The sequence below is a fragment of the Siniperca chuatsi genome, linkage group LG22 (assembly GCF_020085105.1).
Source record: "Siniperca chuatsi isolate FFG_IHB_CAS linkage group LG22, ASM2008510v1, whole genome shotgun sequence".
NCBI lineage: Eukaryota > Metazoa > Chordata > Actinopteri > Centrarchiformes > Sinipercidae > Siniperca > Siniperca chuatsi.
In genome coordinates, this window is record NC_058063.1 from 4,796,213 (window position 1) to 4,822,805 (window position 26,593).

At 38.6% G+C, this 26,593-nt stretch overlaps 1 protein-coding gene across 2 annotated transcripts in view; it reads right to left on the bottom strand.

The window, feature by feature from the left end:
- Positions 1-1,487: 1,487 nt before the first annotated feature.
- The window catches only part of LOC122870617 (serine/threonine-protein phosphatase PP1-beta catalytic subunit), a 41,652-nt gene continuing 16,546 nt past the window's right edge, over positions 1,488-26,593 (bottom strand). Inside the window, exons 1-8 of one of the 2 annotated variants that reach the window (XM_044184932.1) lie at positions 11,055-11,499; positions 9,620-9,751; positions 9,289-9,519; positions 7,079-7,183; positions 6,330-6,401; positions 3,342-3,493; positions 3,103-3,237; positions 1,488-2,027 (exon numbers count right to left, since the gene is read on the bottom strand). In XM_044184932.1, coding sequence (XP_044040867.1) covers positions 1,923-2,027; positions 3,103-3,237; positions 3,342-3,493; positions 6,330-6,401; positions 7,079-7,183; positions 9,289-9,519; positions 9,620-9,719 — 900 coding nt within the window. In that variant the 5' untranslated portion in view covers positions 9,720-9,751; positions 11,055-11,499 and the 3' untranslated portion in view covers positions 1,488-1,922. Of the gene's footprint in view, positions 2,028-3,102; positions 3,238-3,341; positions 3,494-6,329; positions 6,402-7,078; positions 7,184-9,288; positions 9,520-9,619; positions 9,752-11,054; positions 11,500-26,593 lie in introns of those variants that run through there. The other variant, XM_044184931.1, reaches the window with a different exon arrangement.

Genomic DNA, 26,593 nt, shown 5'->3' on the forward strand with positions numbered 1-26,593 from the left:
GGTGTCATTAGTCAAAGGAGAGATATAATTGTGTCTCATCGGCATATAAATGGTAACTGATATTGTGGTTTTTAATAGTATGACCAAGTGGGAGCATATAAATGGAAAATAGTAAGAGCCCAAGAACAGATCCCTGTGGAACTCCATATTTTAGCAGTACTGGAGCTGATTGATAATTCCCAATTTCCACACTCAGTGACCTCCCTGAAAGATAGAATAGAACCAATCTAAAACTAAACCTGAAATTCCTACCAAAATAAATGGATGGTTTTAACCAGCTGTGAGTTTGTGGTTGTTAGAAATGTTCATTTGTATGAAAATATCGGCTGGGGTGGCCTCATTAGAGCGCTTTGTACGAGCATAATTTAAAGCCTGGGCCCTGTGCTTCAAACATGGCTTTACTAATTCAGTCTAACATGAAGATAGCCAGCTAAAATAAAAAAAACATTTCTACATGGTCTTTGCATTGTGCCTCCCTAACCCCTTCCCCCAAACCCCTCCCCTCTCTCTCTCTCAAAACCTAACATGGCAGCGGCAGATGGCCGCCCACCATTGAGTCTGGTTCTGTCCAAGGTTTCTGCCCTCTTAAAGGAAGTTTTTCCTTGCCACTATCACCAAATGCTTGCTCATGGTGGGATTTGTTTTCCTATAGAGCAGGTCTAGACCGTACTCTTTATAATATTAATTACAATGAGATAACTTCTGTTATGAATTGGCGCTATATAAATTGAATTGAATTAAAATGATCCTGATAGTTCTCATCCAGCTAACAAGTTTAGCTGAACAAAGGATTAAAAGTTATCTTGAGGAACTGAGCTCTCTTATTTTTAAATAGGCAATGTGAGTTGAAACCATGATCAGTGCTCGTATAACTGGACTGTGATAATTAAATCATCTGTTCTCAACTCTTATTCATTGTTTTACATGTTCTCATCCAAAATGATAGATTTAAAACATTGTATTAACTTGTATCTAAAAATGACTGTATGGGGCTTCAGCTTGAAAGGTCTTGATCCAGATAACTCTGGATAAGCCAGCTCTTTTGCAGGTTAGGGCTTAATGATCAACTTTAACTCAGTTGTGAAAAACCAAAAAGATCCAGGCTTGTCAAATTATCAGTAATCAAATGCAGTTAATTCAGTTATCAGTTATATCATTATTGAAATCATCAAAACCTGTTGGTGTAATTATCATTTAATTTCCACAATATAGACTCAAATATCTGTACATGTTAAAGTAGGCTGTACAATAAAATACATGCACTTAAAGGACCAATCCAAAATTGTGTTTGGTTATTATGAACAAAAGAAATATATTCAACTAAACAGTGATTGTTATTATGCTGTCTGAACCTGGTTCCATTAGTCTAAGGCAGTCAAGCTTAGGCTGAAAATCTGAGTTTTTCAAGTTGTTAGGGATCCTGTTAATAGAACTCAGGCTTCTTCTTCACCGTTGTTGCACTGGAAGAACCACACAAAACATTCAGATGGATTTATTTCCTGTATTATTTATTGAAAACCCAGCAGTCGTCATTAATACCTGTTGTGCCTGTACAGACGGGGGTAAGGTGGTAAACTAAACTAGTTGTCATTCTGTTTCAAGAAAATAAAAGGCAAAGGACAAAAAGACGAGAGAAAAAAAACATTCTGATATGCTGCAGAATGACACTCTTGTATTGTTTTCTCATTTTTCTTTTAACACTTGTTTTTAAAAATGTTACACAGATGCAGAGAAAAATAAGCACTGAGGAAGAAGGAGAGTGTGACAGCAGTTCAGAGGGAGAAACATTTTAAATGAAAGATAGGTTTGGGTGCATCTTTTAAAATAGTTGTGTTCATTTGTTTTCTCCTCTGCCAACAGGAGACAATCTTTGACAATTATCTCTCTCTCTCATTTTCTACATCTCTTCCTCCCTCTGTCCTTCATCGTTTCTTTGGAGGTTGGGCTGTGCGGGGAGGAGTGACTGGCCGACCAGAGTTCATCCCTCCATACTGGTACTTGGCTTTCTTCTCAGATGGCTTCAGGATCTAGAAACAGACACCGGAATAACAGAATTAACTTTGAAATGAAAGAATAACAACCTGTTCTGTGTGTGCGTCTGTGTGTGTGTGTGTGTGTGCGTGCGCGCGTGCATGTCTCAAATTACACAGTCGGACTCTCTGACAACACAGTAGTATGATGAGTCAAATACAGTTTAAAATGCTGCGTGTACTAAATATATTTACTCAAGTACTGTACTTAAGTATAATTTGAGGCACTAGTATTTTACTTTATGCGTCTTATACTATACTTTATACTAACATTTTACATACAAAACACGTCATCTTATGAAATAGGATGCATTACTTTACAGTGCACTTTTAAAATCCACAGTGTGGTACCCTCTAATACTTCAAACTGAGTGATGTGTATTTTACTTGTTTTCATTATTTATAAAAACAATAAAAACAAGCTGAAAGATGCTGCTAACTTACCTTTGTACCAATGCTTGCATAATGCTTGCTCACATAATTAAAAGATATCTCAACTTAATTACAACTAATACAGGGGCTTATATCTTCTTATTTTTTATTTTGGTTATTTCAAATGATAGCACGGCTATAGCGTAATATTTTAGGTTGCACTGTAACAATACACAGCATGTTCACGGGGCATTTCCCAAGAGCGTCATCTTCTTCATTTTATAATTAATTTTGACATCATATTGTGCATACTGTATATTTAACTATGGTAATTTATCCAAGTTATTTACCTATACACATAAATAAGTGGTGCTATTTTCTGCTAATATGTTTAATATTTCAAACCACAGCTGTCAGAACTACAATATGTCATGATAATTTAGACTTTGCTGGTCTGAGTGTTGTAAAACTGACATCACACTCTCTCCGAGGAGTAGTCCCTCTTATTAAAGTGTAGGATAAATACAGGCTCTGATTTCAGTTGTGTTTGGATCGATATAAAACAAAGTGCATGCATGTTAGTCTTTGGTTACGTCTGACAATTCTGTAAAACTCAAGAGTATCTCACACTTAGATCATGGCAAATGAGTTTCAATACAAAATGACTTGAACACGTCAGTACTTTGTAGTAACTTCATACCTGGAAGGAGCACATCAGGGTTTCATCAACACTCATCATGCCGCCGGCGTTGTCGAACTCGCCACAGTAATTGGGAGCTGAGAACAGAGTCACCAGCTGCCGCTTGGCAAAGAACTCATAACCATCTTCTACCACCTGGGGGTGTCAGACACACAGGAACATTACAGTGAAGAACTGTACTTCTTTCAGCAGTGATGCACTTTGAGATGTTAAATAATAAGAGGATGCGTTTGTTATACCTGGTGGGCTCTGCAGATGAGGTCCAGGTCGTGGCGGTTGAGGAACTTGCTGACCACATCAGCTCCAAAGGTGAAGGAGACGCCGCGGTCGTTTTCTCCCCAGCCCTGGACGTCCTTGTCTGGGTCCGACCACAGCAGATCACACAGGAGGCCTGGAGGGAAAATTACACCACATGAACTACATCGTACTACCCACTTAATGCTGTCCAGAGAGGAGTTAACAGGAAAATAAGACATGATTCATCTCAGTGTTTGACCTGTGATTAAACACTCAAATCTGGGTCACAGGGTAAAATGTGTTCTGCTGTAAATACAGCCTCTCTCAAACTACTAGAAGTCACCTTAATGTCACATTTACAGTATGTCAGGTATTAAAAACGCCAAGGATGCCCTATGTATACAGACATACATTCTTCACCTTCAGACACTGAGTCTCCCTGAAAGACCATAAGAGGATCTGAGAGACAGCTGCTGCCAGGGTCTAAACACTGGCTGCCTTATAAGGACAAGAACACCCAGGTTTAGTGAAGAGGGGGCAAAGACTCTCACTTCCACTGGTTTGTTATGACTTAAAAATAACTACACATTTTTTTAAAGGAGTTAAAGAAATATCACCTGTTATATCACATTATTTTATGATAAATACTGAGCTTAAATCATATTTAAATGCGTGTTACTAAAACTGTTAGTGACAGAAAGAAGAAACAGAAAGAAATAACCAGACAGTGAGAGGGAACAGAGCTGCAGTGTGCTGTGTTGAAGTGACTAATCTAATCTAAACTACATGAACAGACCTCAAAGTGCAAAGATGTATGAGAGTAAGGAGACAGGTGTTGACACCTGGTAAGGATACAAGAAGTGAACTGCTGACTGTCAGCTGTCAACAGAATTATAGCAAAGACAAATCCATCGCTAGCTGACGTTACTGTCAGATAAAGTTAAAGGTCTGGAGTCGTGGTATCTTTTTAATAACCTTATTGTCATAAATAAACACATCTCCTCCCACAGAATGTGTGTCACTATCTCCAGGCTCTCCTAAATATCAGCAGATATACGAGTCATTTCCTAAGTTAAGAAAGTTGATAAAATGCTTTTACTGCTAGTACTAAAAGTAGAACCAAACTTACGTCACTGAGAATTTTTGGCCAGTTAGAGCAGATTTCCTACTCTGAGAAGCTTGATAAATACAAGCCCTGATTTGTTTCGACCCTTACACTATCAAAATGTGTAACCTGGCAGGACAGGGTAATAAAACTGTTCACAAAGCCAGCTTGCGGTGAGTGAATTACAATAGGAATGTGTTAATCATGTTTTTCTGCCCTTTAACATTCTGTATTTGTCAATCTGATAAGCATTCTTTTATATTTTTTCATTTTTGTAAATACAGATACACAGTTCACATTTAGCCTACATTAATTAATTAGGAAAGCTGTATGTGTGGCAACTGAATAGTTATGCAAAAAATATAACCATCATAGCCTGTTAAAGGATTTCCTATTATATTTTGTATAGTGTTCTATGGTAATTTGCAGGATTCCCAGGGAGAGGAGAGTGGCAGTGTGGAGCTGTTGTGGCAGAAGGCTTGGACAGGCTTTCTTCATCTATAGCATGAATAAAGTACTGAAGTTCAAGTAGAGTTCTCAGCTAAGAGCAGGGCTCTTAGTGTCTCAAGGCACAAGGCCCACTGACACGATGTCATAGACTGAAACTCCTGGCTGCTGTTTGTTTATTTTGTGCACTCCATGGGTCACTATCAATGTATGATGGGACGTTTTTGGCAGCTGTCTTATCTGGAGCCAACAAAGGATCAGAAGTGGATTGGGCTTTAAATAGCTGATAAACAATCTATCAAAAAATTCCTGGATTGGGCCTGATCCCAATCCTGTGGGTCGGATCGGAACAATCCTAATATACAAGCTTTGGTTCAGTTGTATATAAGCAACATCGATTAGAGCTGAAACGATCAGTTGATTAATCAATTGACAGAAAATTAATCTGCAACTATTTTGATTTATCAAACAAAAATGTCAAACATTCTTTAGTTAAAGCTTCTCACCTGTGATGATCTGGTGTCGTTCTTTGCCATATGTGATAGTAAATAAGAGTGTTGGTCGGACAAAAGCTATTTGAAGAGGTCACCTTGGGCTTTAGGAAATGGTAACGGGAATTTTTCACAATTTTCTGACATTTTGTTGACCAAATGATTCATACTTTTGTTGACCAAATGATTAATCAATTAATCATTTTGTTGACCAAATTATTTTCTTGATTAATTGATTAATCATTTGGTCAACAAAAGTATGAATCATTTGGTCAACAAAAGTATGAATCATTTGGTCAACAAAATTAATTGATTAATCAAGAAAATAATCACCAGATTAATTGGTAAAGAAACTTGCAGCCCTAATAACCAAAAATTAACAAAAAATTCTTTACTTAAGCAGCAATACTACAGTGTAAAAATACTCAATTACAATTAAAAGTCTGGCATTCCAAGTGTTATCAGCAAAATGTTCTTAATTATCAGAAGTAAAAATATAGAAGCGTTATATGACTATATGTTGGATTAATAAATCTAATTCATTAATGTGTCAGCAGCATTTTAATGTTGTAGCATGCTGAGGTGGAACTCATTTGAACTATTTAACATACTGTTGAGTAGTTTAATCTATAACAATGTATAACAACATCTGAAACTAAAAAGTAACTAATGTGAAAGTATAAAGTAGCATTAAATGGAAATGCTCGAGTGAAGCACCTCAAAATTTTACAAAATTGTAAATGTACTAAATTACTTTCGCCAATGGAGCAAGTGTGACAAAACTCTAAAATCAACAACAACGATAATAATAATAATAATAGATAGATAGATAATAATAATGATAATAATAATGATAATCTTCCTATACAGATGTCTCGAGAATAAAGCTGGATGTCTATGACATGAAAACCATCTGGCCTACTGTATGCATGCGTCTGCTGACCCACCTGTGTCAGGCACGTCTGTGGGTCTCATGATGCGTCTGATCTGCTCCATAGACTGCAGGTCGGGAGAGAGACCTGTGGGCAACACGACGACACAAAGCCATCACAGTTTGTAAATCTCCCTCTGTGTCTGCAGGTATTAACCCATATCAGTAAAGCTTTAAACTTGCTTTGATCCATTCATTTCGCATCAGATTAGTAAACCAAAAACACTGGAAGCTTATAAAGGTTCATGAACTTTATCTTCCATACTCCAAATCACTTATCATGTAAGCAATGACAGGAAAGCACAGCACTAAGTTTTGACAGATCACAGCTCTACAGTGAGCCCTGAGGAAAAAACAAGAACCAAGAAATGCTGCAAATATCAAAATACATATCCTCTGTGACTATGTCATCCTGTAGCATGACTCAAGATATATGTATGACATGTTTTTCCTCTGTTGTTGCTTTTTTGTTTTGTTCTTCTGGATTTATTCATTTATTTGTTTAATTTTTTTTTGGGATTTATGTACCAGTCTTCTGCCATAATATAAAAAATGTTACACGTGTTCCTGTATCCTGGAAACAATAATATATGTATGCCATCCATGTACCGTGCTTTTCAAAAAACGAATAAAAATTTAAAGAAAAAAGAAAAACAACAAAGAAAAACAAAAACCCACAAACACCACAATTATGCTATTCGAAATGAGGTCCAAACCACTACCAACAAACATGCGGAATGATCACCAGTTTGTCAACATGAATACCTCCGTGACAGCAGAAGATCTTTTCGTCCACTATGGCAGCGATGGGCAGGCAGTTGAAGCAGTCGGTGAACGTCTTCCACAGCTTGATGTTGAACCTGCGTTTACCTGCAAAATCAAGACAGTGAGTGAGGAGGCTTTATAAGGCTGCCTGAAATGTTTATACAAGCACAGTCTTGAAATAGTGGGATTTAAGACATATCTGGAATAAAGTGTGCAGTCCTCTCTCACCTTTCCAGGTTCTACTCTGAAAAGTTAGCCATTGACCAGACAGAAGTCATTTGTAACTTTTTGCAAAGAAAGTTAGATTTTTGTATTTTGAAGTTTACAATGTGCCTGCAAATCAGCAACACCAAGATTGTACAGTGCTCTATTCTGAAACAGTGTCAGAAATAAGTAACTTTCTTCCCCCAGTCAGTGGTGGAATATAACTAAGTACATTTATTCAAGTACTCAATTCAATTTTATTTATATAGCGCCAAATCATAACAGAAGTTATCTCATTGTGCTTTTCCTATAGAGCAGGTCTAGACCGTGCTCTTTATAATATTAATTACAGAGACCCAACAAATCCCACCATGAGCAAGCACTTGGCGACAGTGGCAAGGAAAAACTTCCTTTAAGAGGCAGAAACCTCAGGAACCAGACTCAAATGGTGGGCTGCCATCTGCCACTGCCGTGTTAGGTCACCTACTGTGACCTACTGTGTTTACATACAATTTTGAGGTACTTTTACTTTACTTGAGCATTTCTATTTTATGCTACTTTATATTTTTTACTCAACTACATTTATCTGACAGTGATAGTTACTAGATTAAGATTTTACATTAAAAACACATGATAAGCTTATAAAATACAACACACTGTTAATGATTAAACCAGTGATTCTCAACACTTTTTTTTTGACCCATTACAAAAAAACAAAACAAAAACACAACTTTGTCCAGTTGGGACTCCTTCTCGCAGGTTTCAGATGTCTGAGTTGTTAGCAGTTCCACCAAACAGACATTTCCCCTCATCTTCTCCGATGGTTTCATTTCAGTAACTGTTTGAGGCTCAAAGAGATCAAATTCTCCAATATTTTGCAAAAAAACAGCAAAGATTAGAGAAAAGTTCCAAAAATTAATATACATTTGCGTAGATGAACTTTGTTCTTCCAGAGCTGCAACTAACGATTATTTTCATTACTGATTAATCTGTCTGTTATCTTCTCGATTAATTGATTACTCTATGAAACATAAGAAAAAAGTGATGTCCATCCCAGCTTCCCACATTCCAAGGAGACGTCTTAAAATGTCTTGTTTTGTCTGACCAACACTCAAAAACCCAAAAGGGATTCAGTTTACAATAAAATACAGAGAAAAGTAGCAAATCTTCACATTGAAGAAGCTGGAACCAGTGGATTTTGGCATTTATTCTTAAAAAAAAAAGAAGAAAAAAAAAAGACTTCACAGTACTAGTTTTTTCTTCTTCCCTCTCTCGTTAATCATCTCATGACCCCTCAGATTTATCTTGTGACCTCTATAGGTTGGGAACCACTGGACTAAAAACTACCCAATTATGTATCAAGTAGTTTAAACTAGCTTCACCTTGAGTAGATCGATGCATCAGTATTAACAATCTAATAATGTCATATAGAATCATATATTAGTCACAGGGAACATTTTTCTAGGTTACATAGTATCACATAAAGAGATTTCATTGAAGGCCTTGTTGTTATATGCTATATTGACTTTTGATATTCACTGTACAATATACTGTATGTAGATGAAACTGCACAATTATGGAATAAATAAAAAATCTCCCTTAATTTTATTACTTTACTCTTGATTATTTGTCTTGCTTTACAAAAACTATTTCATTACATTTTTGCATTAGGGTCTTTATTACCAAAATTTAAGTTGCAAAATTTACTATTTTATTACTTTGGAGTGCAGCTATAACACTAATCTTGATATCATAACATATAATTTAAAAATCAAAGTATTTCCAAATGATAATAATCAATTTTAAAGGAATAAAAAGTAGCAATTCTTTCCCCTTTTATTCACCATTTCACCCCCAAAAAGAGTCTATTTGTTAGCCTGCTTCTCTATTGCAGCTACTGTTCTGATCATGTGTTTGTGTGCGAAGTCATACATAATGGAACTAGAGCTACCACATTAGGACTTGGGAGAACTGAAAACTTCACTTTATAAGAGCAGAGCACTCACACTCGTCGTAGAAGCCATAGATACGGTTGATGGAGGCACACTCGTGGTTGCCCCTGAGTAGGAAGAAGTTCTCAGGGTATTTGATCTTGTACGCCAGCAGCAGGCAGATGGTCTCCAGAGACTGCTTCCCTCTGTCCACGTAGTCACCCAGGAACAGGTAGTTGGCCTCTGGGGGGAAGCCGCCATACTCAAAGAGCCTCAGCAGGTCTGTGTACTGTCCATGGATATCACCTGGGATGGAGAGGAGGCAGTGATGGATCGAGGAAGGAGGAGCAGGAAATAATGAAAAGAGACTTCATCCTACAACAAGGCCAAATGGGAGGTTACTGACCACAGATTTTGAGCGGAGCCTCTAGCTCCAGAAGGATGGGCTGACTGAGGAAGATCTCCCGGGACTTGATGCAGAGGCCACGCACCTCAGCCTCCGTCATCTGGACAATCTTCCCTGGACGACATCCTCGCACTGATTGGGGGGGGGGGTGGAATAAGGTTCAAGAATAACTCTGTTAATTATGCTCATGCCTCTCCAAAACACACACACACACACACACACACAAAGTTATCCAGGATTAGAGTTTACTTAGAATTTGTCTCAGGGATATGACTCTGTTGATCGTCACATAACTCTACAAATCATCTCCCACAGGGTGAGTTTTTAAATGAACTTCAAACTAAATATGGGAGGCAGGGTTTAGTCAATAGACAGGATGGAAATAGCCTGTATGGGCATGGTTGATGTTGTTGGGAATGTTTTTGGAGACGCTTCCTGTTGTGTAACTGAGAGGAAAAGAGGAGGGGGGGGGGGTCACCACAGTCAAGGAGCTGTAGATTCATGTAATGAGATGGGATCATTCTATTCAATATACTGGTAATAGACTGGTAATAATGTCAGCAGCTTAATAAAACTTAATAAATTAGGTTACTTGTTTCCTACAGGTCAATGATGGTAGATTTTGGAGACTAAAAGGTGACTTATTATACTGTGTAAATATACTGTGTATTCCTAATTTTTAGCATGCACATACAGTAAAGTTGCAGACAAGTGTGAGCTTCAATACAAGTCCATCAAAAGCCGCACAACTCTTCTCCAATATACCACGCATTATTCCTGAAACATTTTCAGCTATCTTTCCTGCATTAGGGTGGTATATAAAGTTATTCCCTGGTTCATTCCTCAATTAGTTTTGTGGCTATACGAGAAAGAAACATGTATACAATAAATACAAAACAAATGAACATAACGCCCATCTTTTCAAGTATATTTTTTTCCACAAAATATAGTATATAATCTTAACCCATTAATAGGGCTGGGTCCCAATACAGACCCAGGTTTCTGTTCCAATACCCAAGTTATATTTTCAATAACTTACTTTAAGGGAAACAAAAATGTTTCTACAAAACTCTTTTTACTTTTGAACATTATATGCAAATCTTTAAAAGGCAGCAATGTTTAATTTTGTCTTATTACAAAGCGGCTGTACAAGAACTTTGCCTTAAAAAATTGTCAAAAATCAGGAAATACTAGGGGCGGAACTGTACACAAAATTCACGGTTCGGTATGTACCTCAGTTCCATATGTTTTCGGTACGGCAGGAAAACAAAAAAATCATTTTTGTAATGTATTTAGAAAAATGTGGCTCAATGGCCATGATTCTTATTGTAACGGTTAATGCACTCAAATACTAGTCATTTTGTCAACAAGAAAAAATATAACAAAACAAATAAACAACACAAATGTCAGTAATGCTCCATCATAAGACTCTGACCTGTCGATGATTCCTGAGCTGCAGCTTACACTGGTTTATACAGAGCAGCACAACAGACTGACTAACACGCACACGTGAAGCCACACTGTAGCGTGACTCAAGCCCTTTGACCATATGCTTAAATTCTGTATTATCTACAACGAGTACGGTCGCACATCTGCAGCGATAAATACTCCTATAGCATTAGTTATTGATTTGCCACGGTCTGAATCTGCAGTGAGAGGCTGCCTGAGCGAAAAGGACTCGCTTTCCAGTCTGGTTTTGTCTCGTTCCGCTAATCAACGCATTCGGGCGATGTCGTAGTAAATGACGTTGTTGATGTTTGAAGTGTTTCCACAGACAAACCCGACTTCAGTTGAACAATGTTGGCATACAGCTTGACACTCATCAAATCGCTTTACTAACTTGGCTACCCGAGCTAAGACGACTAGCATGCTACATCTGATAGACAGCATCTGGTGCGCTGCCAAAACGTTCCGGGTAAAACTCGCGCTCTAGAATTTCTGTTCCGCTGGTGCGAGTAGCCGACATAAATATACTATTTTGACAGTAATAGGCTGTATTCAGAACCGCCTAATACATACTACAGACAAACGCAGTATGCAGTGTACTACATACTGCTTCATAGTATGCGGTATGAAACTGTTCAATCGATTTATTTCGTAGTATGCTAGGCCAGGCTTAGCCGGTGTTGGAAAGCGGAAGTAAACAATAGGAGGAATATAAATGTAAATACCACTTATAATATTTTTTCGAATTTAATCTTATGTAAGAACAATTCACAATCGTGACTAGGCTATAGCCTGTCTGTAACGATCGCATCGCTACATCTGTCCTACTAACGTTACCTATAACGTTTAAGTTAAGCCTGCAAAGCTAACGTTTGATATCTCGAAGACAGCAACGTTAACCTTAGCGAGCTGTCAATAAGAAAACAACTCGACATACATAACTTTAATCTAACGTTAAGTTATATTTTTGTTATTAGGGACAGAGCAGTTATATTCCTCCTTGTCCACCACTGACACGGGGTGACCGGTTGTTGAGGCTGCCTGATTAAATAAAGTTAAATAAAATACATTTTAAAAGCTATAACAGTTGTTGTGACCATTCCAGCGCTTTGCATTGGGGGACACAGTACGCGAGGTAGACTGGTCTGATGCATACTGGAGATTTTTTTCCGAATCAGTACGACATCCGGGTATTTTTGGCATACTGTAGATTTTGCTTTTGTTTGCATACTGCATGCTACATGCTACATTCTGGCCAAATCAGTACGCACTGCTAGTAGAGTAGGGGGTTTCGAATACAGCCATAATACAAGTACAGCTTACACCCCTAGGAAATACCCAACTAAAGAATAATAAGTAAGCAAGAATGTGACCAGACATTCAATGGCAACATGCAATACTTGAGACACACAAAGGACACATTCAGTCAATAGCCAAAAAGTATTGAAGTTGGACTAATTGATGGATTGTGTTAGAGATGAAATGAAAATTAAATAGCAACTATTTTGACAATCAATTAACTGTTTACTAAGTCAGTTTTCAAGCAAAAAAGCCAGCCATTCTCTTGTTTCAGCCTCTTTAATGTGATGATTTGCTGCTTTTATTTGTCTTATGTGATAGTAAACTGAATTTTGGGGTTTTGGACTGTTGGTTGGGCAAAAGAAGACATTTTAAGATGTCACCTTGGGCTTAATGATATTATAACAGCCTTTTCCCTATTTTATATTTTTTTTTTTTTAGAGAAAAACATGAATCAATTCATTTAAAAAATAACCAGCAAATGAATCGATAATGAAAATAATCGTTAGTTGCGACCCTAGATTGTATATAAAGAAACCAGAAACAACCTCATACCAGCCTGAAAAAGGCAAGATAGCCAAAAACATCTGGGTAATAAAGAATGATGGAGAATACTGAAGAACAGCTGTGCTACTTGTTTAATTTTGATAGACAAATTATGGCTACTGTCAGGCATCTTTTAAAGCGGATACATGCAAACCAGCACTGTCGACAACCCCATATAGCTACCTTTATGATTTGAGGTTTTAACTTTCCTTGCAGTATTTCCATGTTCTGTCACTGCCCTATATATTCCCTGTGTGGTTAGATGAATAACAGCACCACAGACACCTCCCCTTTTTCTCCTGCTTAGTAAACCACAGAAGTGGGCCAGAGCTGACTAAGACTGCTGCTGTCAGATGACACCACAGCAACATGATGGAAATTCTAGCAGGCGTCAAATGCCATTTAATAGGTAAATCAAATAGACAGGGTCAGAGGAATCCTGCAGCTCCACAGCCAGAGGAGTTTGTTTTTTAAAAGGAGGAGAAGTGAAGTATGTATAAGTCTTTCTCCACTACAACAGAGTGTGTGTGAACGGTGGTATGTTCGTCAGATTCCTGCAGGTGACTCCTTTTTATTTTACATCCAGTTTCAAAGGACAACAGTTTGTGGACATGTGCAACATGACCCTGCTATTTCTGCCCGGAGACCTTTGTCAATAAACACTCACTCTGTCTCCTCCACCACAGCCAAGCACAACCTGTGATTACATATATGCAACACCTGAAGGTTAAGACCCAGGCTATATTTAGACTTTGCAAAAGTAGGACTTCACAGGTTAAAATAAAAAATATATATATATATATATATATATATATATATATATATATATATATATATATATATATATATATATATATATATATATATATATATATATAATATATATATATATATATATATATATATATATATATATATAAAGGTTTTAATGCTGCAAAATTCAGGGTCACTATGCCCTTAAAACCCTCCTGAGGTTAAGAAATATAAACACATTGTATTATTGGTCTTTATTTTCAACATATCCTTCGGTGAGCACAATACACAAGCAAAGAGTGTGTGTGTGTTCACTGAGTGAGTGATTTCACACCCCTCCCTTTCAGCCCTGTGACGACACATTTGCAGGTCTGTGCTGGCTCAGCTGACAGGGAGGGAGGGAGGCCTGATATAGGACACACACACACACACACACACACACACACACACACACACACACAGCAGTGACCACAACCAGCACTTCTAGTCTGACTTGCCTGGGAGGATCCCCTTTCATCATATGGTTAAGTTAAGGCAGAGCCAGGAACACACACTTCAATTTCTCTGTCTCCTTCACACACACATGCACCTTGACTTCAGATCATACCACTAGAGGCTTGTGGGGAGGTATCCCAGCATCCTTTACTCTGTCACCACTGCACTGCAGCTTTCCCAGTGAAGAGAAAGAGAGGGAGCGACAGATACCAAGAAAGAGGTAGGGAGAGAGAGAACGGGAGGTGGTACCCACATCTAATCACCATGGCAACCCAGCAAGACCAATTTCCAGCCTGCAAGGTGTTGGTGAGTGGAGCTGCTGCTGTACGGGTGGGGGGGCTGATTTGCAGATAAAGTGGCATCTCAGCCAACCCACGTCCTACGTAGTAGTGCATCTGACAACAGTGAAGGAAAGCCTGCAAGAGGCCTGCACAGCCACACACACACAAAATACAAGCGGTACATCAACAGTATCTGTAATATTAGACACAATCCAGCTTGGAAGGAGACATTCTCAATATCAGTATTTTTAAAATACAGTTTATGATTTGTTCAAAAGTTCAATTGATTTTTTAAAACATTAAGAGCAAGCTAGGAAGACATTTCGGGATTTGAAGGTGTTGCTGAGTATTTTACCAAAGTGTCTTAGAGGTGGTAACAAGCCCATTTCCTGAAGGTTCAAATCAGATTCAGGCCTAAAATATGGTGAATTATTACAATTAAATGTTTATTACTATATAGAATGACTTTCAATAATGAAATTACTGTGGTACACTAATATAATGCATACTGATATTTTTGTCTTTCATCACACATGCGTCACTCAACAGGAGTGACTTGCCAGCTAGCTAGTTGTTATGGTTGTGTTTTAGATGGATATTCATGGAGAATATGAAGAGTAAAATATATTTTGTATGCTTTTAGATTTCTTTTTTTTATTTGTGTGTGAACTTCCTTGTTGTTAACTTTGTCTCTGTGTTCCTTTCAAGTGAAGCAGAGTGTCAGTTTTGATATGATTTGCAATAATAGTGCTGGTTTATTGTTATAATTCAGGGCTCCAGACTCACTTTATACATTGGTGGCACTTACCGCCCAGCCCTAGGTGCACCTAAATTATGTGCTGGTGCACCTAAATGAAAAAGTTAGGCACACCAGCACATAATTTAAGTGCACCTAGGGCTGGGCGGTATGGCCTAAAATTTATTTCAAGGTTTAATTTTAAGTACGGACGGTGACAGTATATATCAAGGTATATTCACTTTTCTTAAAATTTTAATATAAATGCTTCTGAAGGGGTAAAGCACTGGTATGGCAACTGCATGGCAGCTATTACTGTACTCTTAACCAGTGGTCTAGTGCAGGATATACGCAGGTGTACTAAGGCATGCCCCGTCCTACTCTACCTCTGATTGGCCAAAACTCATTGCCTTCGTTGGTTGGGTTGGATAGGCTTAGGCATGAGGAGGTAGAGCCAGGCGGCCCTATACGCTAACTACACAAGTTGTCTAGGGCCCTGCAAATTACGCAAGAGCCCCGCCACCCCCATCGTGTCAAAGCGGGTGTCAATGTTTACAACTGCGATGAGAGGATGAAGAAGATGAACTATGCTTCTAGTCACGAAATGAGAGGGAAAAATAATAATAAAAAACACAATTAGAGTGAATTGCAGGAACAGCAATCAGTTAAACTTGTGTTCTCTCTGTTGACATATGAAAAACTGTGCCCTCAACTGTTAAAGTGAATCTTTATTTTGTATTGTGACATTTATGCAAACTTGATGAGTTAATGCAGGTACTGTGAGATGGACAATGACAGCCAACAGCCAATGAGATGCGCCGAGATCGACATGTGACGGGTATATTTATATGGGCTTTTACTTGCAGAAACAGCCAGTACAGCATTGAGAAACACTGGTGAGATACTGAGCGAGAATCATTCAAACCTTTTGTTATTTATGTCACGCAAAGTGAGAAGGCAATGCTTTTTGACAAATTCAAAACTAAACTACAGAGCTACGAGGACACTGAGAAAATGCGCAACATTGTATCCGATGACAACGTCATGAAGGCACAAGTGCAGCCAAGTGCGAGACCCATTTTGGCATGTGCAAGTGACTGGGGAGCCAAGAGTGCAGACATAGTGTGCTTCAAATATGGCCTAAGAGGACACAGAGCCAGAGCATGTCAACGCAAGCAGTGGTGTAATCAATGTAAAAGCACTACACATCGAGATGCAAACCCGCAGACGGAAACAGCGGTGGGACGGAGTGTGAAAAGTTTCCAATAAGGTAAGCAGCAACGAGTATGCATTCCGGATGGGCGACGGGGACACGTCATCCGGCCAGGGCGTGATGTCAAGGTAACAGGTCTGATGGTGGATACAGGGGCAAGTTCGTGTATCATCACGAATATAGCAAAGTTCAAGAAGTTCGATGAGTTTCCAGCCCGAGACATATTGCGTGGAGTTGGCTGATGGCACAAGGTGCAACGGAGTCGCAGAGCACAGAGGAGACGCGGAAATTTGCTTGATCGACAGCAGAGGGCAACGCCACAACACAGCGCTGAGATGGGCGTTGCACATTCCCTCATACCAGCAGGACATCTTTTCTGTGAAAGCAGCTATTACCAATGGAGCGGCCGTAATCTTCAAACAAGGGAAAGACGTCCTACGACACAGACATTCCACATTCATGAGTATAACCAACTATACTACTTAAAAAAAAAACTGTAATTGATGAATGTGATGACCAATGTAAGGGGTTTCATGAGACAGACATGGCATGAGATCCTAGGGCACTATAATTATGATAATATTACAGAATGTTGTTGATGATGATGATCAAAGGTAAAATAGACAAACCTGCCCTACATTGCGAAGTGTACACTCAGGGAATATTTATCCAAACAAGGAACAGGGACCCTGATGTAAGAGCCAAAGCAGTTCGTACACACTAGTATAGTTGGACCAATAGACCCAGAGTCCAGAGAGGGGTATAGGTTTGCAATCATTCATTGATGATTATTCCAGTGCAGTGTTCATGTACTTTCTAAAAAATAAGAGTGACCTCCATTTTGGCTCGTCCCCTTTGTTTTAGTTTCAATGTGGGGCTTAAAGGAGAGTTCAGGGTCAATCCAGAGTCCACGATATTTGAACGAATCAACTTTCTTAAGGGGTGAACTATCATCAAAATTAATATGCAAATTAAAAGGGGTATGAATGACTACGGCACGTACCAAACACCATGCTGCAGGACATCTTATTCAATATGAGTTTGTTGTTATGAAACTGAATTTTGCACCAAGTTAAAATCATTCTGTAAAGCATTCTGGATTTGTAATAGAGCTATAAATGTGTCATCAGCATAAACATGAACAGGACAATTTCAATCAAATTTTATTTACATAGCGCCAATTCATAACAGAACATTTATCTCATTGCACTTTTCCTATAGAGCAGGTCTAGACCATACTCTTGTACGTAATTGAGTATATGTGTAATTTGAGCATTTTTGAGGTAAGTCGTTAATAAAAATAGGTGAAAATAAGTGGTCCCAAGGTGGAACACCCTTTTCAACAATTAAATAGTCAGAGTGAGAAACCTGAATGACAACACACTGATGTCTATCATGAAGATGGGCATTAAACCAGAGACAAAACCTTAGATTACTCATTCTATTTAGTTTTGCTACAATTTATGCAGATTGGATCTACAATCTAAGATTAGTTTAAAAAAAGTAGGTTTTGCATATAAGATGTGAGCTGATCCAGGGTAAACGTCTGCCTTTAACTCGTCTGCCTTTAATTGTTTTCATGGGAGCATGTTTATCAGTTATGTTAGTAACTTCAGAATAAAAGAAGTTCCATGCATCATCAACAAAAGGAATTAACTGAAACCTATCCCAGTTAATAGCAAGTTATGGTTACAACTATTAAGTCCAATTAAAAACTTCCATACTTTCTCAGTGGCAGCAGTGAGAATGAACCAGGTCCCTGGCTAAAACAGTTGTCAAGCTTCTTTTCATGACAGCCTTGTCTGGACTGGGGGACACTGATGTTCCACTAGCATTTCCCAGCTGGTTCTTACTCAAGGTTAGTGAAAATCTCTTCTTTGAGAAACCTCTCTATGTTCCAATTCATCTCTCCTAATTTGGTCAGGTGCGTGTGTCCGTCTGCCTAAGCTTTTAAGTTTGGGTTTGGTCACACTCTGACCTCTTCAGACTGAATGCTGTGTCCTTTCTCTAGCTTGATCCAAAAGAGACCACTGCACTGCAAGCAGCTGTTCTCTCTCTGTTTCTCTCTTTCCCATACCTCCTTTTCCTCTTCTTTGCCCCCCTTTTCCTCTACATCTACTCATCGTGAAGTAGCATTCTTGGCTGAGGCTGAACTCCTGGGTTATCATCCTCCTCCTCCACCTTGCCAGTGAAATGTCCTGACGTCAGGACAGCTCTGCCTCGTACCCATCCCAGAGTGGTTTCTGCATTCCAGACAGCTCACCTAAACAGCTCTGGCTGTTCAGGGCTTCTGTGCAGCCTGGGATACACACTGGTTAGGGCATCTGCAGGATGCATCAAAATCTAAAGTCTTAGATTTAAAATAGTTTTAAAATGAATGTTCCAAGTTTTAAAAAAGGGTTCTGGATGGAACTAGGTCTATAGGACTATGACTAACATGACATTTCACTAGGAAAGCATGCACAAAGGAAACCACAACAACCACAGCTCTAAAGCTGAACCAAACACTAAACCGGTATTTAATTTGATGTTTTAGACCTTGAATTTAGATAATTAAAATTATGTTTTCTCAAGTAGACACATTGCTATTTATACGTCACAATAACTGAACTAATATACTACTGTAGGCTATACTGTAAGTGCTTGGAAAAGAAAATTAGGGCAACTTCAGCTAATGATTATTTTCAATATCGATTAATCTACCAATTACTTTTTCACTTGATCAGTTAATCATTTGGTTTGTCCAAGGTGATTTCCTCAGATGTCTTGTTTTGTCCAACCAACAGTCCAAAAACCCCCAAATATTCATTTACAATTATTAAAACTAGAGAAAAGCAGCAAATTGAATTTCCCCAAAAGGGATAAATAAAAGTAATTCTTCTTTGAGCGAATTTTGTGTTCCTAGAACCTCCTACATCACATTTGTCTCCTTTCCAGTGTTCTCTACCTTCATAGTCCTTTTGTGCGACAAATGCACACGCTGGTGTAGTGGACTGTTTGTTGGCTAGTTTGTTTTTAGCCAAATAGCTAGCTAGTGCTCCAAGACAGTGACTTTCGCCTCAAGGACAGACACTTTCATCAGGACAAATCCTGCAGTTCTCCTATTTTAAATCATTTGTGTACTTCCACTTGACAGACTGATCGTAAATACACCCCTTGCTCAAGACCTACTGCTGTTGCTGCTGCCGCTGCTGGCTTGGCTAGGCTCAACTTTAGCTTGGTGGCCAAGTTCGCCGGCTGTTTTGACCATGGGCGTGTGTGAGAACTGTTTGCCTGTCCACTCACAGATAAATTAAGACATCAGTCGTCTGCAAGAGGATCTGAGGAAAAACGATGAGCTCTTCATGCACCTCTCCACAATCACCACTGCCCAGGCTAAGCACATTTCTGCATAGTATACTCTGCCCTAGTCCCACCGGACTTCGACACCACCCTGCCTGGTCCAGGTCCATTTTCGCTGCGGGTGAGTCAGTCCCACCAGCCGTGAGAGATGATGCATGGTTAAACCTTGAGCTAGCTCTACCCCAGGGTCCTGGACTTTGTTGAAAGGTGGAAAGCTGCGAGGAAAGTGCTCCCCTCGCTCCTCTATGCCAGAGGCTCTTCATCTTGAGAACAAGTTTCAAGCACTGGAGCCCACAATCAATGTCCAGGATGAACAGGAATTCCCCCCTCTGTGTGTGCCACTGACTGCCCTGCGACACTCTCCATCGCCACTGGCCTCCTCTCCAATCATGCCGCTGCAGTCTGCTCGTCACACAAACACATGCCACTACTGCGGCTCCTACATGCTTCTCTGCGCTTCCAGAGCAGCTACCAACCCTAAACTCCTTAGTGACAGTGTCTGCCCCCCCGACCACTTAATTTAATACAATAAAATTAATTAATACTATTCATCATTACCTGATATATATTTTGACTGCTTTGCTCCCACCGACCTTCTTCAGCTAACTTTGACGATTAATTCATCTAAAGAGTTTCTCCTCGGGGATCAATAAAGTATTTCTAAGTCATCAACCTTTTCTCTTCTCTTTTAGACCCCATTTCAACTAGGCTGCTAAAAGAGGTTTTACCCTTAGTTAGCACTTCTTTACTGGATACGATCAATCTGTCTTTATTAACAGGCTATGTACCACAGTCCTTTAAAGTAGCTGTAATTAAACCTCTTCTTAAAAAATGGGGGTTGGGGTTTCAGCCAACTATAGACCTATAGCTAACCTTCTCTTTCTCTCTAAGATCCTTGAGAAAGCAGTTGCCAATCAGTTATGTGACTTTCTAAATAACAATAGTTTATTTGAGGATTTTCAGTCACGATTTAGAGTGCATCATAGCACTGGTGAAAATTACAAATGACCTTTTAATTGCATCAGACATTGGACTTGTCTCTGTACTTGTCTTGTTAGATCTTAGTGCTGCATTCGACACCATTGACCATCACATCCTATTACAGCGACTGGAACATGTAATTGGCATTAAAGGAACCGCACTAAGCTGGTTTAAATCCTATCTGTCAGATCTATCTTAGTTTGTACACGTTAACTGAGTGCTCCGTGCACGCCAAAGTTAGTCACGGAGTTCCACAAGGTTCTGTGCTTGGACTGATTCTATTCACCTTATACCTGCTTCCTTCAGGTAATATTATTAGGAAACACTCCATAAACTTTCATCGTTATGCGGATGATACCGAATTATATCTATCGATCAAGCCAGAAGAAACTAACCAGTTAGCTAAACTTCAAGCATGCCTTAAGGACAGAAAAACGTGGATGACCTGCAATTTTCTGATGTTAAACTCTGACAAATCTGATGTTATTGTACTTAGCTTTTAGACACATTATCTAAAAGTTGCTCTAGATGGCATTGCCCTGGTCTCCAGCACCACCGTAAGGAACCGTTATCTTTGATCAGTATTTATCCTTTAACTCCCACATGAAACAAACTTCAAGAACTGCCTTCTTTCACCTTCGTAACATTGCAAAAATCAGGCACATCCTGTCTCAAAATGATGCTGAAAAACTAGTCCATCCAGAATCAAGACAATCAATGTCTTGATTCTGAAAACAGTGTCCAGATGACTACGACTGAAACCTTTTCTACAATTTAAGAGTAGGCTTAAGACTTTCCTCTTTGATAAAGCTTATAGTTAGGGCTGGCTTGGGTGAGTCCTGAACCATCCCTTAGGTATGCTGCTATAGGCCTAGACTGCCGGGAGACTTCCCAAGATGCACCTCTTTCCTCTCTCCCTCTCCATCTGTATACATTTTTATCCCGTTACAACATGTAACTCAACATCTTCTCTCTCCCGTAGTTTTGTGCTTTCTCGTTTCTCTGCTCTCTCCTTCTGTCGCTTTCAGCAGGTATTTCTACCTCTGGAGCTGCAGAGACTGGATCTGCGGTTGTGGGCCACTTGCTGCCCCCGTGTTCCTGCTCCACAACTGCTACTACAGTTGTTGTTATTGGCTTTGTTACTATTATTGTCAATATTGTTTCTATGACTGTCATTCCTATTATTGTTAATAATAATAATAAAAATAATAATAATAATAATAATATTATTATTATTATTATTACCATTCCATTATTATTACTATTTTAAAATTCTAGTTGGTTTTTGCATTGTGCATGAAATTAATTAAACTTATACGTGGTTTCTTGGAGGAATTTAGTGAGCTTCTATCCAGAATTTCTGTTGAATTTGACTGCACTGTCATCTCAGGGGACTTCAACATTCATAGTGATAACCCCAATAATCCAGATACAGAACAGTTCACTGATCAACTAGAAATCACTGGAATTCTCACATTACAGGGCCTACTCACAAAAAAGGTCACACACTTGACCTGATTATCTCAAAAGGGTCCAAATATTACAGTTACATACATTGTACATGTTGCCATCTCAGAACACTTCTGCATAGTTTTTAATATGACCTGGCTCCCTAAGCACGACACTTCAGTCAGAACCACTAGTAAGAGTTTTATCCATGAAAATGCAACAGGTATGTTTATTAATCCATTTGCTGATGCAGTAACCCCCACCCTGGCTTCATGCGATGCCATAGTGGATTACTTCAACTGTGTTCTTGGTCAAATTATTGCACCCACAAAAATCTAAAAAGGTATCTGTAACACCAAAAGCTCCTTGGAGAAATGGGGTAAGAATAAGAATGCTTAAGAGAGCTTGCTGGAAAGGCTGAACGTAGGTGGCGGAAGACCAAGCTGCTGGTCCACCTCGAAATCTTTAAAAATGCACTTAAGAGCTACAACAATTAAATGAAATTTTCTAGACAATCCTACATTTCTCAGATAATACATGATAACCGAAACAATGCTCAATCTCTGTTCTCCACCATCGATAAACTGCTAAACTTGACATTTGGTGGATAAAAAGGGGCTTGGTAGGCATTGATCTTGTTATGAATTTGCCACTTTCTTCCAGGAAAAAGTCTTTGATATTAGGAAAAATCTAACAATTGCATATAGTAATGGATCTGGCCTGCCTCTGTATGCCTTATGCATTTCAATTCAATTTTATTTATATAGTGCCAATTCATAACAGAAGTTCTCATTGCACTTTTCCTATAGAGCTATTTTCCTCTAAAACTCTTTATATTATTTACAGAGACCCAACAAATCCCACCATGAGCAAGCAGTTGGTGACAGTGGCAAGGAAAAACTTCCTTTAAAGAGGCAGAAACCTTGGGCAGACTTAAACGGTTGGTGGCCATCTGCCGCTGCCGTGTTGGGATGAGATAATAATAATAATAATAATAATAATAATAATAATAATAATAATAATAAAGTCTCCTCCAAGCTAGACTACTGTAATTCCCTTTTTGCTGGACTCCCCATAAAGACATTGAGACGGATTCAGCTCATTCAAAATGCTGCAACCAGAGTACTCACTGGAAGAAGAAAAATGGAACATATTACTCCTATACCTTGATCACGTCACTGGCTTCGGATAAAATACAGAATTGTTTTAAAAATATTGCTCACTGTTTACAATATCACTTAATGGTCTAGCTTCTAAATACGTCTCTGATCTGCTCACAAACCCTCAGATCATCAGACACTGGTCTAACTGTACCCATGATCAGTAGTAAATGTGGTGAAGGTCCATTGAGTTATTATGGGCCCACTCTCTGGAACAAACTGCTGAAGACATAAGATGTACTACAACTGTGTCATCTAAAAGCAAACTGAAGACCTACCTGTTCTCTCAAGCCTATGATCGATCTCTCTCTCTTTCTTTCTGCAGGGGATGAATTTATGGATGAATTTGTTTCTTTTATATGTATTTATATCTTATTTTATTTACATTTGTTGTATGTGAAGCACATTGAGCTTACATTGTATGAAATGTGCTATATAAATACATTTGACTTGACTTCTTCAGACTGAGACATCAACTGATTATCAAAATAGTTAGGCAATAGAAATAAATACAAATAATAAAATAAATAACAAATAGGCAATTTTCTGTGAAATTACTAATCCTTTCAGGTCTAAAGGAAATTGCTTGTTTAAGAAGGTAATTCAATACTCCACGAAAACAGTAATACATCAAGTGGTGACACAATTAGTCTATAAATCCATTAGTTGATGGACAAAATTATCGGCAACTATTTTGATAATTTATCGTAAAGTTGTTTTTTCAAGTAAAAATGCCCCCAAATTTCTTAGGTCAAGAGTCTCAGACATGAGCATTTTGTGCTTTTCTTAGTCTTATGATAGTAAAATAAATATCTTAGGGGTTTTGGACTGTTGGTCGGGGGTAAAAAAAAGCATTCTAATTGATATTTTTCACTATTTTCTGACATTTTATAACAATGAATTGAGAAAATAATTAAATAAATCAATAGATAATTCAAAAGATCAATAAATAATGAAAATTAAATGTTTCGTTAGTTCCAGCCCTTCAGTAAACCAAACAGACTTTGCCACAATCTCCATCAACCAATCATATCCTTTCTATCAAACTTCAAATCTGTTCTTCTCTCTGCTGCAGTCAGCTGTCATTTCAGTATGAATCACCTCGATCCTCCTCCACCCCATTCACCTCCATTTTCATCACTTCCAGCACCCATATCTGAGCTCACCACTCACTCTTCTTCCCATCACCACCACCAGTTACTAGACTACAACGGGGGGGAGGTTACCACACACGGCTTCACAACCACCTTAAAATATGATGACATCACGATGGGGTCTTTACTTTACGCAAGGACGCGTTAAAATCCGAAAGGATGCAGTAAACTCACTGTTGACGCACCGTATTTTCCCCCTGATAATGCTAAATTGTGAACAACAAACCAGGTAGTTACTTTGGTAACGACTGGAAAAAACTCCTCAAATACCGTCACTCGCTCTCTCTCACACGCACACACAATAGACAGTGAATTGACAGTGTTATGAGTCTGTGTTTAATTAGGTGTGTAACTGATCCACCAACCTGCACGTATTTTAGTGTTAATTTTAACGTTCGCCTCTCTTACCACGGTCTTCTCCCACTAAAATAGCGCAGCTAAACAATGGAGGCTGTTAGCGAGTTGAGGCGACAAAATCCAAAATGTGAAGTACATAAAGTATGTAAGTACAGAAATACAGTTATGGATTATATTGATGCCAAATTGGCATATGACGCCTTTTATCTTGTGTTTCTAGAGTTATGTGTTTTTGCGGACATGTAAGCAATTGTTAATGTGTCATATTTCTTAAAAGGGAGTTTGGTGTAATATTGTTCCCGGAGTGCGCAGGGAGCTTCCGTTAAACGTTAAAAAATATACATCTGCTAATACTGTATGTATATTTTTTAACATTGTCACCACTTTAGAAACACTAGGTAACTAAGTATGATAGGGTTGTCTGACGTTGACTGCGGTTAATTATTGGTTTGATTAATGGTTTACAGTCTAATAATGTGTTTGTATTGTACTGATGGTGGCTGATCAGGCTAATTATCAGCTAATTGTACTCAGTTTCTAACAGCAGTATGCAGTAAATGGTTGCCCTTTGTATTTGTGTTTTAAAAAACTACTTTCTTAATTAAACATGATGTGCTTGATGTTGTTATGACACCTAATGAAACTTGAAAGCTCAGCATTCTCGTTGCCCTTTAGCTTCCCTTTTAAACATTTATTCACCCATAAAATGCTAATATTTCTCCATATAATATGATCTATTTCTTTAAGCTGCTGTGTGTCTGCAGTGTATTTACAGATTTGGGATTTTATTTCAATTTCAACATACATGAATAACTATCATTATAATCATATAACATCAAACACGAGTTTAACACCACAATTTGTCAAAAAACACATTTTATTGGGGACCCACTGAAATGACCACCTGTGGGTCCCTGGGACTCACAACACTGAAAACCTATCAACATAACTGCACGTCAATAACTATTGTTCACACTTAATGAAGTCTCTCCTGATTGAACTATTATTACAGTCTTAATGCACTACCGCCCAACACTGCTCACTAACCTTTGTTACAGTGGTTGATCTTTCTAGGTACAAATGAGCCAGTGTTCCCTGAATTAAAGAATTAAAGTTAATTCACAAAATATTTGAAAGGATCTTGGGTACTACCCAGCCCACCATTGTGCTGCATGTTGAACTACACCACAGTTATTTTACGACATGCAACCTGACACACTCTAAACACACCATCAAACTAACTTGTCTTCTAGCAAACTGGGTTGTTGTTTTAGCAATTACCCAAAGTTGCCAGTAGTTTGACATTAACCAGTGAAAAGAACTTATCCCCTTAATAACTAGGAAAATTAAGACATATATAAAGAAATGTATAGCTTTTTAACATAAATCACAATTCTAAAAAAGGCACAAGGGGGTAGTTATCTAGAAGAAGCAGCTTGGATTTCAGTCATCATTTCTTCTGCGTCACAGGTTGCAAACTACTTGCTAAGGGTCAAGGAGGTCAACTATTTTTCCATGTATTTAAAAGAGCAGAGTTCACTTGAACAGTGTGTGTTCGAGCCAAAGAGAGAGAGAGTGAAAGATAAGTGTATTACAGACAGATTCCTTCTCAAAGGCATTACCATATATGGGTGCTAGTGTATGGAGGAAGGAGGAAGTAGGCTAGTTAGTCAGGACAAAGAGGGAGCGCTTGAAGGCTCTGTTGTTGTATGTGATAGAAGGAGAACAAGACCAGCCAGACACAGGCCAGGGCTCCGTCAGC